We start from the raw sequence: 19,246 nt of genomic DNA, 5'->3' as shown, positions 1-19,246 counted from the left end.
CACACGGTGTTTTTTTTAAATATTGCTTGATAAGGAAATGTTAATGCATATTCTTTACTTGGTCTGATAAATGTTAGAACAGTTTGCTTCATCAGGAGGGTGAAGTTGCCCAATTTCAAGTGTTGGATTGAACGGTGCTGGATCATTGGCTGCTAGTGAGGGCATAGGAAATGTGTCATTTTTCTACCGCTAATAAGCATTTAAGCTTGGGTGTTTCACTGCTAATTCACTGCTAAATTAATAATACATCTACGTTAGATATGTATATTAAAAGGCCTACTGAAATGAGATTTTCTTATAAAAAACGGGGATAGCAGGTCCATTCTATGTGTCATACTTGATAATTTTGCGATATTGCCATATTTTTGCCGAAAGGATTTAGTAGAGAACACCAACTATAAAGTTCGCAACTTTTGGTCGCTAATAAAAAAGCCTTGCCTGTACCGAAAGTAGCAGACGATGTGCGCGTGACGTCACAGGTTGTGGAGCTCCTCACATCCTCACATTGTTTACAATCATGGCCACCAGCAGCGAGAGTGAGAAAGCGACAATTTCCCCATTAATTTGAGCGAGGATGAAAGATTCGTGGATGAGGATAGTGAAAGTGAAGGACTAGAAAAAAAGACAGACAGGGCAGTGGGAGCGATTTAGATGTTATTAGACACATTTACTAGGATAATTCTGGAAAATCCCTTATCTGCTTATTATGTTACTAGTGTTTTAGTGAGATTATATGGGCGTACCTGAAAGTCGGAGGGGTTTGGCCACGGGTGTGGTAACCGCCAGTGTCTGAGGGAAGCCACGTTTCTCGACAAGGCGAAGCGAAGGCAGCCGTTGGGGCCGGGCTGAGCTTTTTTTCCTCTTCCTCCACGGTGGAAGCATCCCACGTTCGGGCGCGGCCGGTCGGAGGAGGCAAGAGAGTCCGCAGCTGGCTCTTTGACAGGTGCACGAGGAACGACGCAAGCTCCGTTCATGTCTACAGTAAGAGCCGATTACCACAATTTTCCCACCGAAACCTGCCGGTTGACATGTCGTAGAGAACCATGTACGCTTGACCGCTCTGTTCCATAGTAAAGCTTTACCTTCGGGAATGTAAAAAAGGAAACACCGGCTGTGTTTGTGTTGCTAAAGGCAGCCACAATACACCACCTCTCACCTACATCTTGGTTCTTTAACGTCTCCATTATTAATTGAACAAATTGCAAAAGATTCAGCAACACAGATGTCCAGAATACTGTGTAATTATGCGATTAAAGCAGGCAACTTATAGCTGGGATCAGGCTGGAACAAAATTTTTGCTACAATCCATGACGTCACGTGCACGCGTCATCATACGAGTCATTATACCGCGTCATTATACCGCGACGAATTCAACAGGATACTTGGTGCGAAATTAACATTGCAATTTAGTAAACTAAAAAGGCTGTATTGGCATGTGTTGCAATGTTAAGATTTCAGACTGCGTAGTCGGTAGTAGTGGGTTTCAGTAGGCCTTTAAATATGTATATAAAATAGGTGGTAATTGGTAAGGTATTTATGTATTTGCATATTGGGTTTTCCATCCATCCATCCATTTACTACCGCTTATTCCCTTTCGGGGTCGCGGGGGGCGCTGGCACCTATTTCAGCTACAATCAGGCGGAAGGCAGGGTAGGTACACCCTGGACAAGTCGCCACCTCATCGCAGGCCAGCCGGGAGACATAGTCTTCCCAACGTGTCCTGGGTCTTCCCCGTGGCCTCCTACCGGTTGGACGTGCCCTAAACACCTCCCTCGGGAGGCGTTCGGGTGGCATCCTGACCAGATGCCCGAACCACCTCATCTGGCTCCTCTCGATGTGAAGGAGCAGCGGCTTTACTTTGAGTTCCTCCCGGATGACAGAGCTTCTCACCCTATCTCTAAGGGAGAGCCCCGCCACACGGCGGAGGAAACTCATTTCGGCCGCTTGTACCCGTGATCTTATCCTTTCGGTCATGACCCAAAGCTCATGACCATAGGTGAGGATGGGAACGTAGACCGACCGGTAAATTGAGAGCTTTGCCTTCCGGCTCAGCTCCTTCTTCACCACAACAGATCGGTACAACGTCCGCATTACTGAAGACGCCGCACCGATCCGCCTGTCGATCTCACGATCCACTCTTCCCCCACACGTGAACAAGACTCCTAGGTACTTGAACTCCTCCATTTGGGGCAGGGTCTCCTCCCCAACCCGGAGATGGCACTCCACCCTTTTCCGGGAGAGAACCATGGACTCGGATTTGGAGGTGCTGATTCTCATTCCGGACGCTTTACACTCGGCTGCGAACCGATCCAGTGAGAGCTGAAGATCCCGGCCAGATGAAGCCAACAGGACCACATCGTCTGCAAAAAGCAGAGACCTAATCCCGCGGCCACCAAACCGGAACCCCTCAATGCCTTGACTGCGCCTAGAAATTCTGTCCATAAAAGTTATGAACAGAATCGGTGACAAAGGGCAACCTTGGCGGAGTCCAACCCTCACTGGAAACGTGTCCGACTTACTGCCAGCAATGCGGACCAAGCTCTGACACTGATCGTACAGGGATCGGACTGCCATAATAAGACAGTCCGATACCCCATACTCTCTGAGCACTCCCCACAGGACTTCCCGAGGGACACGGTCGAATGCCTTCTCCAAGTCCACAAAGCACATGTAGACTGGTTGGGCAAACTCCCATGCACCCTCAAGAACCCTGCCGAGAGTATGGAGCTGGTCCACAGTTCCACGACCAGGACGAAAACCACACTGTTCCTCCTGAATCCGAGGTTCAACTATCCGGTGTAGCCTCCTCTCCAGTACACCTGAATAAACCTTACCGGGAAGGCTGAGGAGTGTGATCCCACGATAGTTGGAACACACCCTCCGGTCCCCCTTCTTAAAGAGAGGGACCACCACCCCGGTCTGCCAATCCAGAGGTACCGCCCCCGATGTCCACGCGATGCTGCAGAGTCTTGTCAACCAAGACAGCCCCACAGCATCCAGAGTCTTAAGGAACTCCGGGCGGATCTCATCCACCCCTGGGGCCTTGCCACCGAGGAGCTTTTTAACTACCTCAGCAACCTCAGCCCCAGAAATAGGAGAGTCCACCACAGATTCCCCAGGCACTGCTTCCTCATAGGAAGACGTGTTGGTGGGATTGAGGAGGTCTTCAAAGTATTCCTTCCACCTATCCACAACATCCGCAGTTGAGGTCAGCAGAACACCATCCGCACCATACACGGTGTTGACAGTGCACTGCTTCCCCTTCCTGAGGCGGCGGATGTGGTCCAGAATCGCTTTGAAGCCATCCGGAAGTCATTTTCCATGGCTTCCCCAAACTCTTCCCATGTCCGAGTTTTTGCCTCTGTGACCGCCGAAGCTGCACACCGCTTGGCCTGTCGGTACCTGTCCACTGCCTCTGGAGTCCTATGAGCCAAAAGAACCCGGTAGGACTCCTTCTTCAGCTTGACGGCATCCCTCACCGCTGGTGTCCACCAGCGGGTTCTGGGATTACCGCCACGACAAGCACCAACTACCTTGCGGCCACAGCTCCGATCAGCCGCATCGACAATAAAGGTGCGGAACATGGTCCACTCGGACTCAATGTCCAGCACCTCCCTCGTGACATGTTCAAAGTTCCTCCGGAGGTGGGAATTGAAACTTTCTCTGACAGGAGACTCTGCCAGACGTTCCCAGCAAACCCTCACAATGCGTTTGGGCCTGCCAGGTCTGTCCGGCATCCTCCCCCACCATCGCAGCCAACTCACCACCAGGTGGTGATCGGTAGAAAGCTCCGCCCCTCTCTTTACCCGAGTTTCCAAAACATGAGGCCGCAAATCCGATGACACAACTACAAAGTCGATCATGGAACTGCGGCCTAGGGTGTCCTGGTGCCAAGTGCACATATGGACACCCTTATGTTTGAACATGGTGTTTGTTATGGACAAACTGTGACGAGCACAGAAGTCCAATAACAAAACACCACTCGGGTTCAGATCCGGGCGACCATTCTTCCCAATCACGCCTCTCCAGGTTTCACTGTCGTTACCAACATGAGCGTTGAAGTCCCCCAGTAGGACAAGGGAATCACCCGGGGGAGCACTCTCCAGTACTCCCTCGAGTGTACCCAAAAAGGGTGGGTACTCTGAACTGTTGTTTGGTGCGTAAGCACAAACAACAGTCAGGACCCGTCCCCCCACCCGAAGGCGGAGGGAGGCTACCCTTTCGTCCACTGGGTTGAACTCCAACGTGCAGGCTTTAAGCCGGGGGGCAACCAGAATTGCCACCCCAGCCCGTCGCCTCTCACTGCCGGCCACGCCAGAGTGAAAGAGAGTCCAGACCCTTTCAAGAGAAGTGGTTCCAGAGCCCTTGCTGTGCGTCAAAGTGAGTCCGACTACATCCAGCCGGAATTTCTCTACTTCGCGCACTAGCTCAGGCTCCTTTCCCCCCAGTGAGGTGACGTTCCACGTCCCAAGAGCGAGCTTATGTAGCCGAGGATCGGACCGCCAAGTGCCCTGCCTTCGGCCGCCGCCCAGCTCACATTGCACCCGACCTCTATGCCCCCTGCTATGGGTGGTGAGCCCATTGGAGGGGGGACCCACGTTGCCTCTTCGGGCTGTGCCCGGCCGGGCCCCATGGGTACAGGCCCGGCCACCAGGCGCTCGCCATCGTGCCCCACCTCCGGGCCTGGCTCCAGAGGGGGGCCCCGGTGACCCGCGTCCGGGTGAGGGAAATCTGGGTCCTTTGTTTTTACTTTTCATAGAGGTTTTCGAGCTGCTCTTTGTCTGGTCCCTCACCTAGGACCAGTTTGCCTTGGGAGACCCTACCAGGGGGCATAAAGCCCCCAGACAACATAGCTCCTAGGATCATTGGGACACGCAAACTCCTCTACCACGGTAAGGTGGCAGCTCAGAGAGGAGGGTTAAAAGTTCGATAGCCTAATTAATATTTGTAAACTATGGGATTAATAATTGATTGATTTTGTACAGCATGTTAATCTTGTGGTGTTTTGTCCTTAAAAGTTTTTCAACTAAAAAGTAAAGACTGCTAAAAGACTGCAAAAAGCTACCAAAGACTCTAAAAGCTCCTAAAGGCTACCAAAGGCTGCTAAAAGCTGCTGAAAAGGCAAAAGAAGCTGTTTCATTGTTATGAGAAATTGTTGCAAACTAAAGGAAAATAAAAAGGAAAAAATAATGACGATGGTCTGGTCTTTTGAGTGAAAATCCAGAAGCCATTGGTACATCCTTTCAAGTGTGGGATAAGCGCAGCTAAAAAAGCAGAACACTTGACAAACACAGTGGTGAGTGAACACGCCTTATCCCAACTACTTTGGAACGTGTTGCAGCCATGAAATTCTAAGTTAATTATTATTTTCAAAAAAAAAAAGTTTATGAGTTTAGCTGAAACAGGCACAAGCGCCCCCCGCGACCCAAAAGGAAGAAACGGTAGAAAATGGATGGATGGAGTTTGAACATCAAATATTTTGTCTTTGTAGTGCATTCAATTGAATATGGGTTGAAAGGGATTTGCAAATCATTGTATTCCTTTTATATTTACTTCTAACACAATTTGCCAACTCATATGGAAACGGGGGTTGTATTTGGGAATGTCCGGCGGGCCAGATTAAAAAGCTCAAAGAGCTGCATCCGGCCCCCGGGCCTTAATTTGCCCAGGTCTGGTTTAGTCGATGGTTCTTTGTTGTTAAGGTGGCCGCCTTATCCAGTGAAACCCTGTGCTTGACTCACAAATCCCCCAAAAAGTGCAGTTCCCCTTTAAAAAGCCCCAGTGGCGAGCACTATCTAGCTTCCTCCTTGCAGCAATCACGATGCGCCCTTTGCCTTTGCACCGGGAGGTCACCAAGACGTAAGCGAGAGAGATGTCATTGTAATGACGACTCTCATTAGCCCACTCAGCAAATGTCAGCATGTTTTCCAGATCATCCAGGGATTAAAATGCATTTAAAACCGCATACCCGCACACACGGGAGGCCCCATTAGGCAAACTACCTAAGCAGGATGTCACCCTTTATTGGCTTTAAATTGTTTTTTCTTTTACCCTCCCAGTGCACTCCTACAAAAAAGCAATAAATCATCTTAAAGGGTATTTATGGAAGAGAAGCGCTCTGTGCATGGAGGGGTCAAGAATGAGATATTGATTCTAGGAGATGGTATATCTTCAACTTAATTTCAATCGGTTGCGGGAGCTCAATGGACGCTAACGGAAATGTCGATAAGCAGAACATGTTTAGCGGTCTGGCTCTGAGGTACAACAAAAGCCCTACAAAGATTTTTTTTAAAGCAAACACATGAATAATCAACTCCATGGACTGTTAAACGTTGCCATAACTACAAACCCTGTTTCCATACGAGTTGGGAAATTGTGTTAGATGTAAATATAAACAGAATACAATGATTTGCAAATCCTTTTCAACCCATATTCAGTCGAATGCACTACAAATACAATATATTTGATGTTCAAACTCAACCTTTTTTTTTTTGCAAATAATAATTAACTTCGAATTTCATGGCTGCAACATGTGCCAAAGTAGTTGGGAAAGGGCATGTTACCCACTTCTTTTAACAACACCCAATAAATGTTTGGGAACTGAGGAAACTAATTGTTGAAGCTTTGAAAGTGGAATTCTTTCCTATTCTTGTTTTTATGTAGAGCTTCAGTCGTTCCACAGTCTGGGGTCTCCGCTGTCGTATTTTACGCTTCATAATGCGCCACACATTTTCGATGGGAGACAGGTCGGGACTGCAGGCGGGCCAGGAAAGTACCCACACTCTTTTTGTACAAAGCCACGCTGTTGTAACACGTGCTGAATGTGGCTTGGCATTGTCTTGCTGAAATAAGCAGGGGTGTCCATGAAAAAGATGGCGCTTAGATGGCAGGATATGTTGTTCCAAAACCTGTATGTACCTTTCAGCAGTAATTGTGCCTTCACAGATGTGTAAGTTACCCATGCCTTGGGCACTAATGCACGCCCATACCATCGATAACAGTCCGGATGGTTTGCTTCCCCTTTGGTCAGGATGACACGATGTCGAATATCTCCAAAAACAATTTGAAATGTGGACTTGTCAGACCACAGAACACTTTTCCACTTTATACCCGATCATGCCACCCACCTGTTCCCAATTAGCCTGCACACGTGTGGGATGTTCCAAATAAATGTCTGATGAGCATTCCTCAACTTTATCAGCATTTATTGCCACCTTTCCCAAATTCTTCGTCACGTGTTGCTGGCATCAAATTCTAAAGTTAAGGATTTTTTGCAAAAAAAAAAAAGCTTATCAGTTTGAACATCAAATATGTTGTCTTTGTAGCATATTCAACTGAGTATGGGAGGAAAATGTTTTGCAAATCATTGTATTCAGGTTATTTTTACATCTAACACAATTTCCCAACTCATATGGAAACAGGGATTTGTACTATAAAAAGTGTAAACAAAAGGCGCGCAAAAAACTTGGCTGAAGAACAAAACTTACACTTAACGTAGACTACGGGCAATAAACAAAAGACTCGCTAAACTTGACATGAATAAACCAAAACTTACTTGGAAATGCATGGAACCATGGCATGGAATGAGCATAGAACGAGTGATGAGACCAGGCCGACTACCTGGCAACTACATCCTCGAATAGTCATGTGACGGTTAAAAACAGGTGCATGAGTCCAACACGTGAGACAGGTGAAACTAATGGTCGTCAAGGTGACAAAACAAACAGGGATGGATCCCGGGGAATCCAGAGATGTTCCCAGGCCAGCCGGGAGACATAATCTTCCCAACGTGTCTTGGGTCTTCCCCGTGGCCTCCTACCGGTCGAACGTACCCTAAACACCTCCCTAGAGAGGCGTTCGGGTGACCAGATGCCCAAACTCCCTCATCCGGCTCCTCTCCATGTGGAGGAGCAGCGGCTTTACTTTGAGCTTCTCCCGGATGGCAGAGCTTCTCACCCTATCTCTAAGGGAGAGACCCGCCACCCAGCAGAGGAAACTCATTTCGGCCGCTTGTACCTGTGATATTGTCCTTTCGGTCATAACCAGATCGCAACCCGGTCGTAACACATCAACCTCCCACTGGGGTGAGTTCTTCCTTGCCCTTATGTGGGCTCTGTACCGCAGATGTCATTGTGGCTTGTGCAGCCCTTTGAGACACTTGTGATTTAGGGCTATATAAATAAACATTGATTGATTGATTGATTGATTGAACCCAAAGCTCATGACCAAAGGTGAGGATGGGAACGTAGATCGACCGGTAAATTGAGAGCTTTGCCTTCCAGCTCAGCTCCTTCTTCACCACAACCGATTGATACAGCGTCCGCATTACTAAAGACGCCGCACCGATCTGCCTGTCGATCTCACCATCCACTCTTCCCTCACTCGTGAACAAGACTTCAAAGTACTTGAACTCGTCCACTTGAGACAGGGTCTCCTCCCCAACCCAGAGATGGCACTCCATCCTTTTCCGGGCGAGAACCACGGACTCTGACTTGGAGGTGCTGATTCCCATCCCGGTCGCTTCACACTCGGCTGCGAACCGAACTAGTGAGAGCTGAAGATCCTGGCCAGATGAAGCCATCAGGACCACATCATCTGCAAAAAGCAGAGACTTAATCCTGCAGCAAACAAAACGGATCCCCTCAACACCCTAACTGCGCCTAGAAATTCTGTCCATAAAAGTTATGAACAGAATAGGTGACAAAAGGCAGCCTTGGCGGAGTACAACCCTCACTGGAAACGTGTCAGACTTACTGCCGGCAATGTGGACCAAGCTCTGACACTGATCGTACAGGGAGCGGACTACCACAACCAGACCGATCAGTCCGATACCCCATACTCAGAGAGCGTATGGGGTTCCAAGTCGCTTCACACTCTGCTGCGAACCGATCCAGTGAGAGCTGAAGATCCTGGCCAGATGAAGCCATCAGGACCACGTCATCTGCAAAAAAGCAGAGACCTAATCCTGCAGGTACCAAACCAGATCCCCTCAACGCCTTGACTGCGCCTAGAAATTCTCTTCATAAAAGTTATGAACAGAATGAGTGACAAAGGGCAGCCTTGGCGGAGTCCAACCCTCACTGGGAACGAAGTCCGACTTACTGCCGGCAATGCGGACCAAGCTCTGACACTGATTGTTCAGGGAGGTTAGCAGTTTGGTTCGTAAATATGAGACTGGCTCCAGAACCAGTTACAGTGCGTGCCGGGGGTGGAAGAATACAGTTGTTTACCCTCGCCAACATCCCACCGTTCATCGTGTGTAGATCAAACACTGGTTTTAAACACATTTCAGGTTTTGAAATGTCATTGTGGTTCAGCCCTTAAGTCCAGCACAGTAATTTCTTCACTTTGAACACTTGGGAAATGAGCAATAGGATGAGCGTCACGCGACTACTCACCAGGCCACTTGAATTTCTGCATCCCGCCGCGCCGCGTTCCTCTGGCCGTCACCGTTGAGCTCCTTTTTGGCGCCCCGGATAAGCCGCAGCACCGGCTCTATTTCATTCAACAAGTCGTTGTTCTCCTCCAGCCCATTACACAGGAGGCCACCTCGGCTGCCATCCCTCATGAGCAGGGGGTCCTGGGCTGGGACGCCGCCCCTCTGCAGCAGCGATTGCGTTATGGACGGCGAAGAGAGGTTCTCTATGGCCCTCAGCTGAGGCTCCTTGTTGGCCTGCTGCTGCTGCACGGGGCCAAAGGGGCTGCAGTGCTCGTAGGACTTAGAGACCGGAAAGGCGGGCCTGGTGACCCGCACGGTGCGTTGGCGGCCATCTCCAGACAGGGTGGTCTCCAGGTGAGTGGTGAATCCCTCGGGCCCGCGGAGGATGAGCACGGCGTAGCTCTCAGGTAGGACGTTCTTCAGCGTCTCCAAGGCGCGCTCGTAGGACAGGTCCACCAGAGGCTTGTTGTTGACGGCCAGCACGATGTCGCCCACCTGCACCAGGCCGCACTCCTCGGCGGCGCCGCCCCGGATTAAGTCCGACACAATGACGGGCGGCTTGGAGACCCTCTGCTTGACCAGAAAGCCCAGGCCGCCCACCTTCTTCTTGAAAAGACGCACCGAGATTATGTTGGGCTGCAGCTGGCACACCGTTGCCTCGGACTCCTGCATGGTGCCGGTCTACGTGCGTGCGTGCGTGCGTGCGTGCGTGCGCGACTGGTGTGGGCCCCCAGAGAGTTTCTGAAAAGCAAGACAGGGAGAAGAGCAAACAGTTTATTCAATTAGCAGGAAATGGCTTTAGTAAGATAGTTAACCTGCACTAAACATTGTATTAAGAAGTTGTAAACCATCACCATGTGATATAAGTATATAAACATCTATGTACAGTCATATGTCTGTTGACCAAGTATGCTTGCATTCACTTGTGTGTGTGAAAAGCCGTAGATATTATGTGATTGGACCGGCATGCAAGGGCAGTGCCTTTAAGGCTTATTGGTGCTCTGTACTTCTCCCTACGTATATATAAACGTTGGACAAATGCAGAGCTACAGTGTATATGTATAAAATGGAGATAGTACACAATAGAGCATTTTGGAAACACACGCTCAGCTTATTTGCATAAACACTGCGGTATGTTCCCATCTTACTCAAAACACTTCCAAACATTCCGGCATCAAATCTCATGGCCATCGCCGGCTTTGTTCTGTCTACAAAGTTTGGCATTTTACTCCTACACTGCAGAGGCCACGCCTACAGAAGGGTAAGAAGGAGTCACACGGGGGGTTGAATGCTTCTTGATATTATATTCCCTGCACTGTGGCTACGGGGGAGCGCCGCGCAGCCCCTTAAGTCACTCCGGTGTCAAGTCAGATCAGGTTCAGTCGAGTGATTGAGGCCCGGAGCATGTGATTCACATCACATCCATGCTCATCAAACCATTCAGGTAGATTCTTGGCAGGGTTTGATCACTTACTTTGGGCTACATTTGCATGATACCTTCATTTATGTGCTGAAGATTTGCTGCTGGACTGACTTGAATATTCTGGTTATACCGTTAAGTATTAATAATAATACAAAACCCCTTTCCATATGAGTTGGGAAATTGTGTTAGATGTAAATATAAACGGAATACAATATTCAATTGAACGCACTACGAAGACAAAATATTTGCTGATCAAACTCATAGACAATTTTTTTGGGCAAATAATAATTAACTTAGAATTTCATGGCTGCAACACGTGTCAAAGTAGTTGGAAAAGGGCATGTTCACCACTGTGTTACATCACCTTTTCTTTTAACAACACTCAATAATCGTTTGGGAACTGAGAAAACTAATTATTGAAGCTTTGAAAGTGGAATTCTTTCCTGTTCTTGTTTTATGTAGAGCTTCAGTCGTTCAACAGTCCGGGATCTCCGCTGTCGTATTTTACACTTCATAATGCGCCACACATTTTCGATGGGAGACAGGTCTGGAATGCAGGCGGGCCAGGAAAGTACCCGCACTCTTTTTTTACAAAGCCACGCTGTTGTAACACGTGCGGAATGTGACTTGGCATTGTCTTGCTGAAAAAAGCAGGGGCGTCCTTGAAAAAGACGGCGCTTGGATGGCAGCATATGTTGTTCCAAAACCCGTATGTACCTTTCAGCATTAATGGTGCCTTCACAGATGTGTAAGTTACCCATGCCTTGGGCACTAATGCACCCCCATACCATCACAAATGCTAGATTTTGAACTTTGCGTCGGTAACAGTCTGGATGGTTCGCTTCCCCTTTGGTCCAGATGACACAATATCGAATATTTCCAAAAACTATTTGAAATGTTGACTCGTCAGACCACAGAACACTTTTCCACTTTGCATCAGTCCATCTTAAATGATCTCGGGTCTAGAGAAGCCGGCGGCGTTTCTGGATGTTGTTGATAAATGGCTTTTGCTTTGCATAGTAGCACTTTAACTTGCACTTACAGATGTAGCGACAGACTGTATTTAGTGACAGTGGTTTTCTGAAGTGTTCCTGAGCCCATGTGGTGATATCCTTTTAGAGATTGATGTCTATTTTTTTTTAATACAGTGTCGTCTGAGGGATCGAAGGTCACGGTCATTAAACGTTAGTTTCTGGCCATACCGCTTACGTGGAGTGATTTCTCCAGATTCTCTAAACCTTTTGATGATATTATGGACCGTAGATGTTGAAATCCCTAAATTTCTTGCAAATGCACTTTGAGAAACGTTATTCTTAAACTGTTTGACTATTTGCTCACAAAGTTGTGGACAAAGGGGTGTACCTCGCCCCATCCTTTCTTCTGAAAGACTGAGATTTTCTTGGGAAGCTGTTTTTATACCCAATCATGGCACCCACCTGGTCCCAATTAGCCTGCACACCCGTGGGATGTTCCAAATAAGTTTTTGATTGGCATTCCTCAACTTTATAAGTATTTATCTTCACGTTTCCCAACTTCTTTGTCACATGTACAAGTACAACCCATTTATCATGTATTTATGTTTCTGGCATCAAATTCTAAAGTTAATGATTATTTGCAAAAAAAAAAAATGTTTATCAGTTTGAACATCAAATATGTTGTGTTTGCAGCATATTAAATGATAAATAAATGGGTTGTACTTATATAGCGCTTTTCTACCTTCAAGGTACTCAAAGCGCTTTGACACTACTTCCACATTTACCCATTCACACACATATTCACACACTGATGGAGGGAGCTGCCATGCAAGGCGCCAACCAGCACCCATCAGGAGCAAGGGTGAAGTGTCTTGCTCAGGACACAACGGACGTGACGAGGTTGGTACTAGGTGGGAATTGAACCAGGGACGCTCGGGTTGCGCACGGCCACTCTCCCCACTGCGCCACGCCGTCCCTATTATTCAACTGAATATGGGTTGAAAATGATTTGCAAATCACTGTATTCCGTTTATATTTACATCTAACAAAATTTCCCAACTCATATGGAAACGGGGTTTGTAGTTTTCCTGAAAATAGATATACCGGCCCCCGGGCACATTTTTTTTTTTCTCTAAATGTGGCCCCTCGAGTCAAACATAATTGTCCAGACCTGGTTTACACAGACGCTAAGCAGTTTTATGTTTTACATGCTCCTACTGTACCCAAAAATAAATGCAAGCGTGACCTTAAAGCAGATCTGTGTTCACGGTGTAGCGTTACATCAATAAGCGCAACCTTTTACTTGTTACACTGACTTGATGGCTTATGTCTGCTCAACTCAAGCCCAAGACCGAAGGCTAGACTAAATTTACCGAGCAAAAAATTAAACTAAAAATGGAAAGACTTGGATTGCTGCTGTCCCACAAAAAAAAAATCCTCAGCCTCCTATGCTTCGTCTCGGTGCTTTAAGCTCGCAACGCAACGAGGAAAGGGAAAGCGCATTCTCAGTGACGCCGAGTCTGCCAGAGAGGCCAACTTGCATCTGGCCGTGTGGGCGGTGTCACATGGAACGTATAGCGCCACAAAAAAAAAGAAAAGAAGCAAATTACACAAAAGACACAGCTGAGGCTACTGTGGCCACGCATCGAGCACCAAGGACAGCGCTCTGCCTTTACCACTTCTTACCACAAAAAACAGCCATACGCCGACCTTGACGCTAGGGCTGATCTTCAATAAAAGGTAACCCTCGTCGCTCCTCACTTTGCATACCCATTCCCCAATCTTTGAAGGGGTAGTTCGGGTGAGTTTGTGGCATTAGGGGGCGGGGGGAAGTGCGAGCGGCTCCCTTTCATCAACGACTCAAGTGTCCTAAGGCACAGGAATAACTTCATTCCTTCCCATCTATGTGAAAGCACCCCACTGAGGTGAGAGATGACCAATGAATGATGTGAATATTGATGGGGAAGCGTGTTTTCTGGTGTCACCATGGAAATGAACGAAATAACGCAAATTTTTTTTCTCAATGTAAATATATATATATATATATATACAGTATGGGGCTCGTTTGAACCATATGACTGTACTCCAGGGATGTCCAAAGTGCGGCCCGGGGGCCATTTGCGGCCCGCAGCTAATTGCTTACCGGCCCGCCACACATTCTGGAAATGCTATTGCAAAAATAAAAAAGGACATTAAAAATATTGGAATGAGGTGAAATCTATGAGAAAAAGTTGCAATGTTGACACAAAGCTGCCATGCAGGCTGTTTTTTTTTCTTTTGTGTTTATTTTACCATGTAAAAAACATTTTTACCATGAATGGATTAACGTGGACCTCGACTTAAACAAGTTGAAAAACTTATTCGGGTGTTACCATTTAGTGGTCAATTGTACGGAATATGTACTGTACTGTGCAATCTACTAATTTCAAGTTTCAATCAATCAATTATTTATTTTTTATTTTTTTGCCAATGCTCAAAACAAAAAATAATGACAAAAAAATCCATGTAACAATGAATTATTTTCAAAGCTCCAATTAGTTCAAAAGTTTCACTTTAACATATTGTATGTGGTAAATATTGCATATATTGTGCATTTGCCATATAAAAACCAAGTTTTCTTTGATTAAAGAGCATAAAACAAACCAAATAATAGTTAAAACGTAAAATCAACAGATACATCTGAAGTTGATCTCGTAACTTAAGTGTTGAAAGTTTAAAAAAAAAAACCTAATAAAAGTGTATCACTTTCTGAGTGGGGCACCTTTTGGATCCCAAATATATTTAGTGGTATTTTATCTATCTTTTCACTGTGATTACTCAAAAATAATAAAGAATTAAAATCAATGGTGTCCTGCATTAATGATCTTTTAGGGCTCTAATGACTAAATACTGCATATTTCAGTTTTACTATTAAAAAAACTAAGATGTTTGACAGAAATCGATCTCAGGTTGACGAGTTAAGTAAATAAACTGAGTGTTATGCAGACTGTCCGCCACCAAGATTTGGCCCACAAGGAGAGAGGCTCTGCAAGAAATGGTATTTAAACACAGTGTTCCGACTGGACGGCCGAATAAAGAGATTTGGCACTTCTCCTAGAGCTTCAGTTCTAGTCCGAGGCTCGCTGAAACAAAATAAAGCTTTTTGTTTGATGATTCCTCTTGGTGTCTCCTTGGCTCATCACCCATCACACGACCATGACATATACAACATTATCACTATCACTTTCGTCATCATGCATTATATGTATCATTTCCTTACATCAGGTGTAGGAAACCTAAGGCTCGAGAGCCAGATGTGGCTCTTTTAATGACTGCATCTGGCCCTCAGATAAATCTGAGCTTACATTGCTTAACACGGTAAGTAATGAATAATTCCGCTAGTAATCACGGTGTCAAAAATAACATTCAAAATATAAAACATTCTCATGATTTTTAATCCATCTATCTGGTTTCTACCGCACCTGATCAAGAAGTCACATTAATGGTAAGAAGTATTTTATATATTGTTGGTTAGCTTCAGAATAACAATGTTATTAAAAAAGAATAAGAGACTTACCATAATCTAAAAATGTTGGTCTTAGGGCTGGGCGATATATCGATATATACGGTATGTCGCGGGTTTGTCGCTGTGCGATATAGAAAATGACTATATCGTAATATTCGAGTATACGTTCTCACGCAGTTGCTTTTAGCTGCGGGCATTCAGGCTCTTATCACGCTTTCCAGTCTCTCATTCTCACAGACAAGCAGGCGCACATTCTTACATACGTCACATACTGTCACGTCATATGTCACATACGTGTCCGCCCTCGCCCAGCAGAGAGGTAGCAGACTGGGCTACGTTAGCTGCTAACGTAGCCGTACGAGTGGGAATTCGAGAGAAAGAAGATGCGGATCTGGAAACAAATGAAGGAAGACTTAATTCCCAATAAAAACAGAAGGGGGTCCATCGTCTGGCGGTAGTTCGGCTCCAAGTGTGGGGCAAAAGCGTTGATATAAAAAGTAGCATTACTGCTAATATGGAGCATCATTTGAAAAGTCACTCGCTAGAGAATGAAGAGAATTTCATAATGTTCCTCGTAACCTACCACATTGTAAAGGACGAATACTATTTGATTTCCTATTATGCAGCTCATTTTTGTTTGACACTTAAAATGTCTCTGACAATCTTGCACTTTATGTTTTGGAAATGACTTGAATGTTTTTGCCATTGCTTAACTAATAAATACACTTTTGGTCTATTGACTTAGTTGTGATTTCCCTCTGCATGAAAGTTTAAAAGTAACATATATGAATGCAGTATGAAGAAGAATGTTTTAATGTAGACACATAGAATCATCATACTGTTGTGATTATATGCATCAAGTGTTCATTCAAGGCCAAGGCAAAATATCGTAATATATATCGTATATCGTATAAGGCTATATCGCCCAGCCCTAGTTGGTCGTACTTAAAAATGCCCTCATTTAGTTGTATTCAGTGTTAAAAGAAATACTACTGTATTTTTCAGACTATAAGTCGCAGTTTATTTTCATATTTTGGTGCGACATATACTCCGGAGTGACTTGTGTGTAAAATTAACACATTAGCGTAAAATATCAAATAATATTATTTATCTAATTCGCGGAAGAGACCAAGAAAATGTCAGCAATCATCACACACACGTCAACCAATAAGAATTCGGAGGGGGAGGGTCATGGCCGTGGAATGCTAACTGCTATATGCTACTGCCATAGCTATTAAAATGGATAATTTCATCGGTAACTTATAACAACTGAGAAGGGCTGAACAAAAATGGCACCGAAAAGGAAATCATGTACTGCAGATTACAAGCTGGACGTAGTGAAATATGCAGCAGAAAACGACAAGAGGAAGCGGCGCATACCTTTGGAGTTGGCAGAGTTGTTTAGAAGCGACATTGAGGAAGAATATTTCATGGGATTTATCGATTAGGAGTGACAGATTGTTCGGTAAACGTATATCATGTTCTATATGTTATAGGTTTTTGAATGACTCTTACCATAATATGTCACGTTAACATACCAGGCACCTTCTCAGTTGGTTATTTATGCCTCATATAACGTACACTTATTCAGCCTGTTGTTCACTATTCTTTATTTTAAATTGCCTGTCAAATGTCTATTCTTGCTGTTGGATTTTATCAAATAAATTTCCCCCAAAAATGCGACTTAACTCCAGTGCGACGTAAATATGTTTTTTTCCTTCTTTATTATGCATTTTCGTCTGGTGCAACTTATAATCCGAAAAATACGGCATATGGCTCTCACGGAAATACTTTTTTAAATATTTGGCTTGTATTGCTCTCAGCCAAAAACGTTCCCGGCCCTTGCCTGACATGATTTTTTACAAATAATGTGCATTTGGTATAAAAAAGACACTCAAAGCAAAACCAATTCCCAAATCACAAAACATTTTTTTTCACATAATTTCATTTATTTATTTTGGTCCTCTGCGATGAGGTGTCGACTTGTCCAGGGTGCACTCCGCCTTCCGTCCGATTGAAGCTGAGATAGGCACCAGCACGCCCCACGACCCCAAAAGGAATAAGCGGTAGAAAATGGATGGATGGGTATTTTTGTTCTAAAATTGACATAAGAGCTATTGGACTAAATGTATGACTTGAAGCTGAAATAGTTTTTTTTTTTTATAATAATTTTGATTTGATTACATTTTGTTTCCCAAATTACGTCTGAAAAAGTTGCCATGCCTGCGATGAGGGGGCGACTTGTCCAGGGTGTACACCGCCTTCCGCCCGATTGTAGCTGAGATAGGAACCAGCGCCCCCCGCAACCCCAAAGGGAATAAGCGGTAGAAAATAGATGGATGGATGGATATTTTGGTCCTAAAATTGACATATAAGTTCTATTGGACTAAATGTATGACTGGAAGCTGAAATAGACAGTTTTTTTATAATAATTATTTAGATTTGATTGGATTTTTTTTCCCAAATTACGTTTGAGAAGTTGCCATGCCTGCGATGAGGTAGCGACTTGTCCAGGGTGTACGCCGCCTTCCGCCCTATTGTAGCTAAGATAGGCACCAGCGCCCACCGCAAGCCTAAACGGAATAAACGGTAAAAAATGGATGGATGGATGGATGGATGGATATTTTGGTCCTAAAATTGACGTATAAGAGCTATTGGACAAAACGTATGACTGGAAGCTAAAATAGACAGGTTTTTTTAATTATTATTATTTTGATTTGATTGGATTTTGTTTCCCAAATTACGTTTGAAAAGTTGCCATGCCTGTGATGAGGTGGCGACTTGTCCAGGGTGTACACCGCCTTCCGCCCGCTTGTAGCTGAGATAGGCACCAGCACCCCCGCGACCCCAAAGGGAATAAGCGGTAGGAAATGGATGGATGGAAGTTGCCATGCATAGAAATAAAAATCCTTGTCAAATAAATAAGGATCATTTCACACAGCAACAAGTTCCAGAGGCTAAAAATACCGACTGTGGATGTGCACGAGTTGGCACCTTGCACTTTGGCGCACGCACGCCGATTGGCACGGAAAACAAGACGCAAAACAACAACAACAATAATAAAAAATAAAAAAACAACTCACCCCCGAGAACGACGAGGCTTGGATGGCGGACGCGCCAAACGCGGTGCACAATATAAAAAAAAAAAAACTTGGGTGTCAAACTCCTGCGCTCCTCAGCGGCACTCGGCGTTCATCCCTCCCGATGGAAGTAGAGGGAGGGGGGGAGGAAAAAAAGTGTCCAGGCAGAGGTTGGTGCGCTCTGCCTCTGTGGAGGCACGCTTGTGACTTGGCGCGCACACGGGCCGCCTTTTAAGTGCGCGGCGACGCGAGAGAGAGCCGCGCGCGGCCATTCACTTGGGGGAGGGGATGGGGAAGGGGGGGGACGCGTGGAGGGGGCTCCGGTGCCTGTCGTCATCTCTCAGCTTGCAGCAGGGAGGCTCCTTGTCCTTTGAGCGTCCCCCTCCGGCTGCAGATCCCTGCGAGAGAGAGAGTGAGAGAGAGAGAGAGAGAGAGAGAGAGAGAGAGGGGGAGAGAGAGAGAGAGAGAGAGATAGAAGATGGAGGGTCAATCCCGTGAGCGCTGCTGAACCGACTTGAAACTACAACTGCACGGTTGTAGACCACTGCAATGTAACCCACAGGACACATACAGACCCCGTTTCCATATGAGTTGGGAAATCGTGTTAGATGTAAATATAAACGGAATACAATGAGTTTCAAATAATTTTCAACCCATATTCAGTTGAATACGTTACAAAGACAACATAATTGATGTTCAAACTGATGCCAGCAACACGTGACAAAGAAGTTGGGAACGGTGGCAGTAAATACTGATAAAGTTGAGGAATAGTCAAACACTTATTGGGCACATCCCACAGGTGTGCAGGCTAATTGGCAACAGGTG

At 45.7% G+C, this 19,246-nt stretch overlaps 1 protein-coding gene across 3 annotated transcripts in view; it reads right to left on the bottom strand.

Annotated features, from left to right (window-relative positions):
- The window catches only part of nos1 (nitric oxide synthase 1 (neuronal)), a 194,548-nt gene extending 175,911 nt beyond the window's left edge, over positions 1–18,637 (bottom strand). For 2 of the 3 annotated variants that reach the window (XM_061903196.1, XM_061903206.1), the window contains exons 1-2: positions 18,425–18,636; positions 9,399–10,180 (exon numbers count right to left, since the gene is read on the bottom strand). In XM_061903196.1, the coding sequence (XP_061759180.1) occupies positions 9,399–10,111 (713 nt within the window). In that variant the 5' untranslated portion in view covers positions 10,112–10,180; positions 18,425–18,636. Of the gene's footprint in view, positions 1–9,398; positions 10,181–18,424 lie in introns of all 3 variants that reach the window. The other variant, XM_061903187.1, reaches the window with a different exon arrangement.
- Positions 18,638–19,246: the final 609 nt, after the last annotated feature.

Source organism: Nerophis ophidion, linkage group LG01, assembly GCF_033978795.1.
Source record: "Nerophis ophidion isolate RoL-2023_Sa linkage group LG01, RoL_Noph_v1.0, whole genome shotgun sequence".
In the NCBI taxonomy this organism is placed as follows: Eukaryota; Metazoa; Chordata; class Actinopteri; order Syngnathiformes; family Syngnathidae; genus Nerophis; species Nerophis ophidion.
This window is presented reverse-complemented; position numbering and strand designations above follow the sequence as displayed.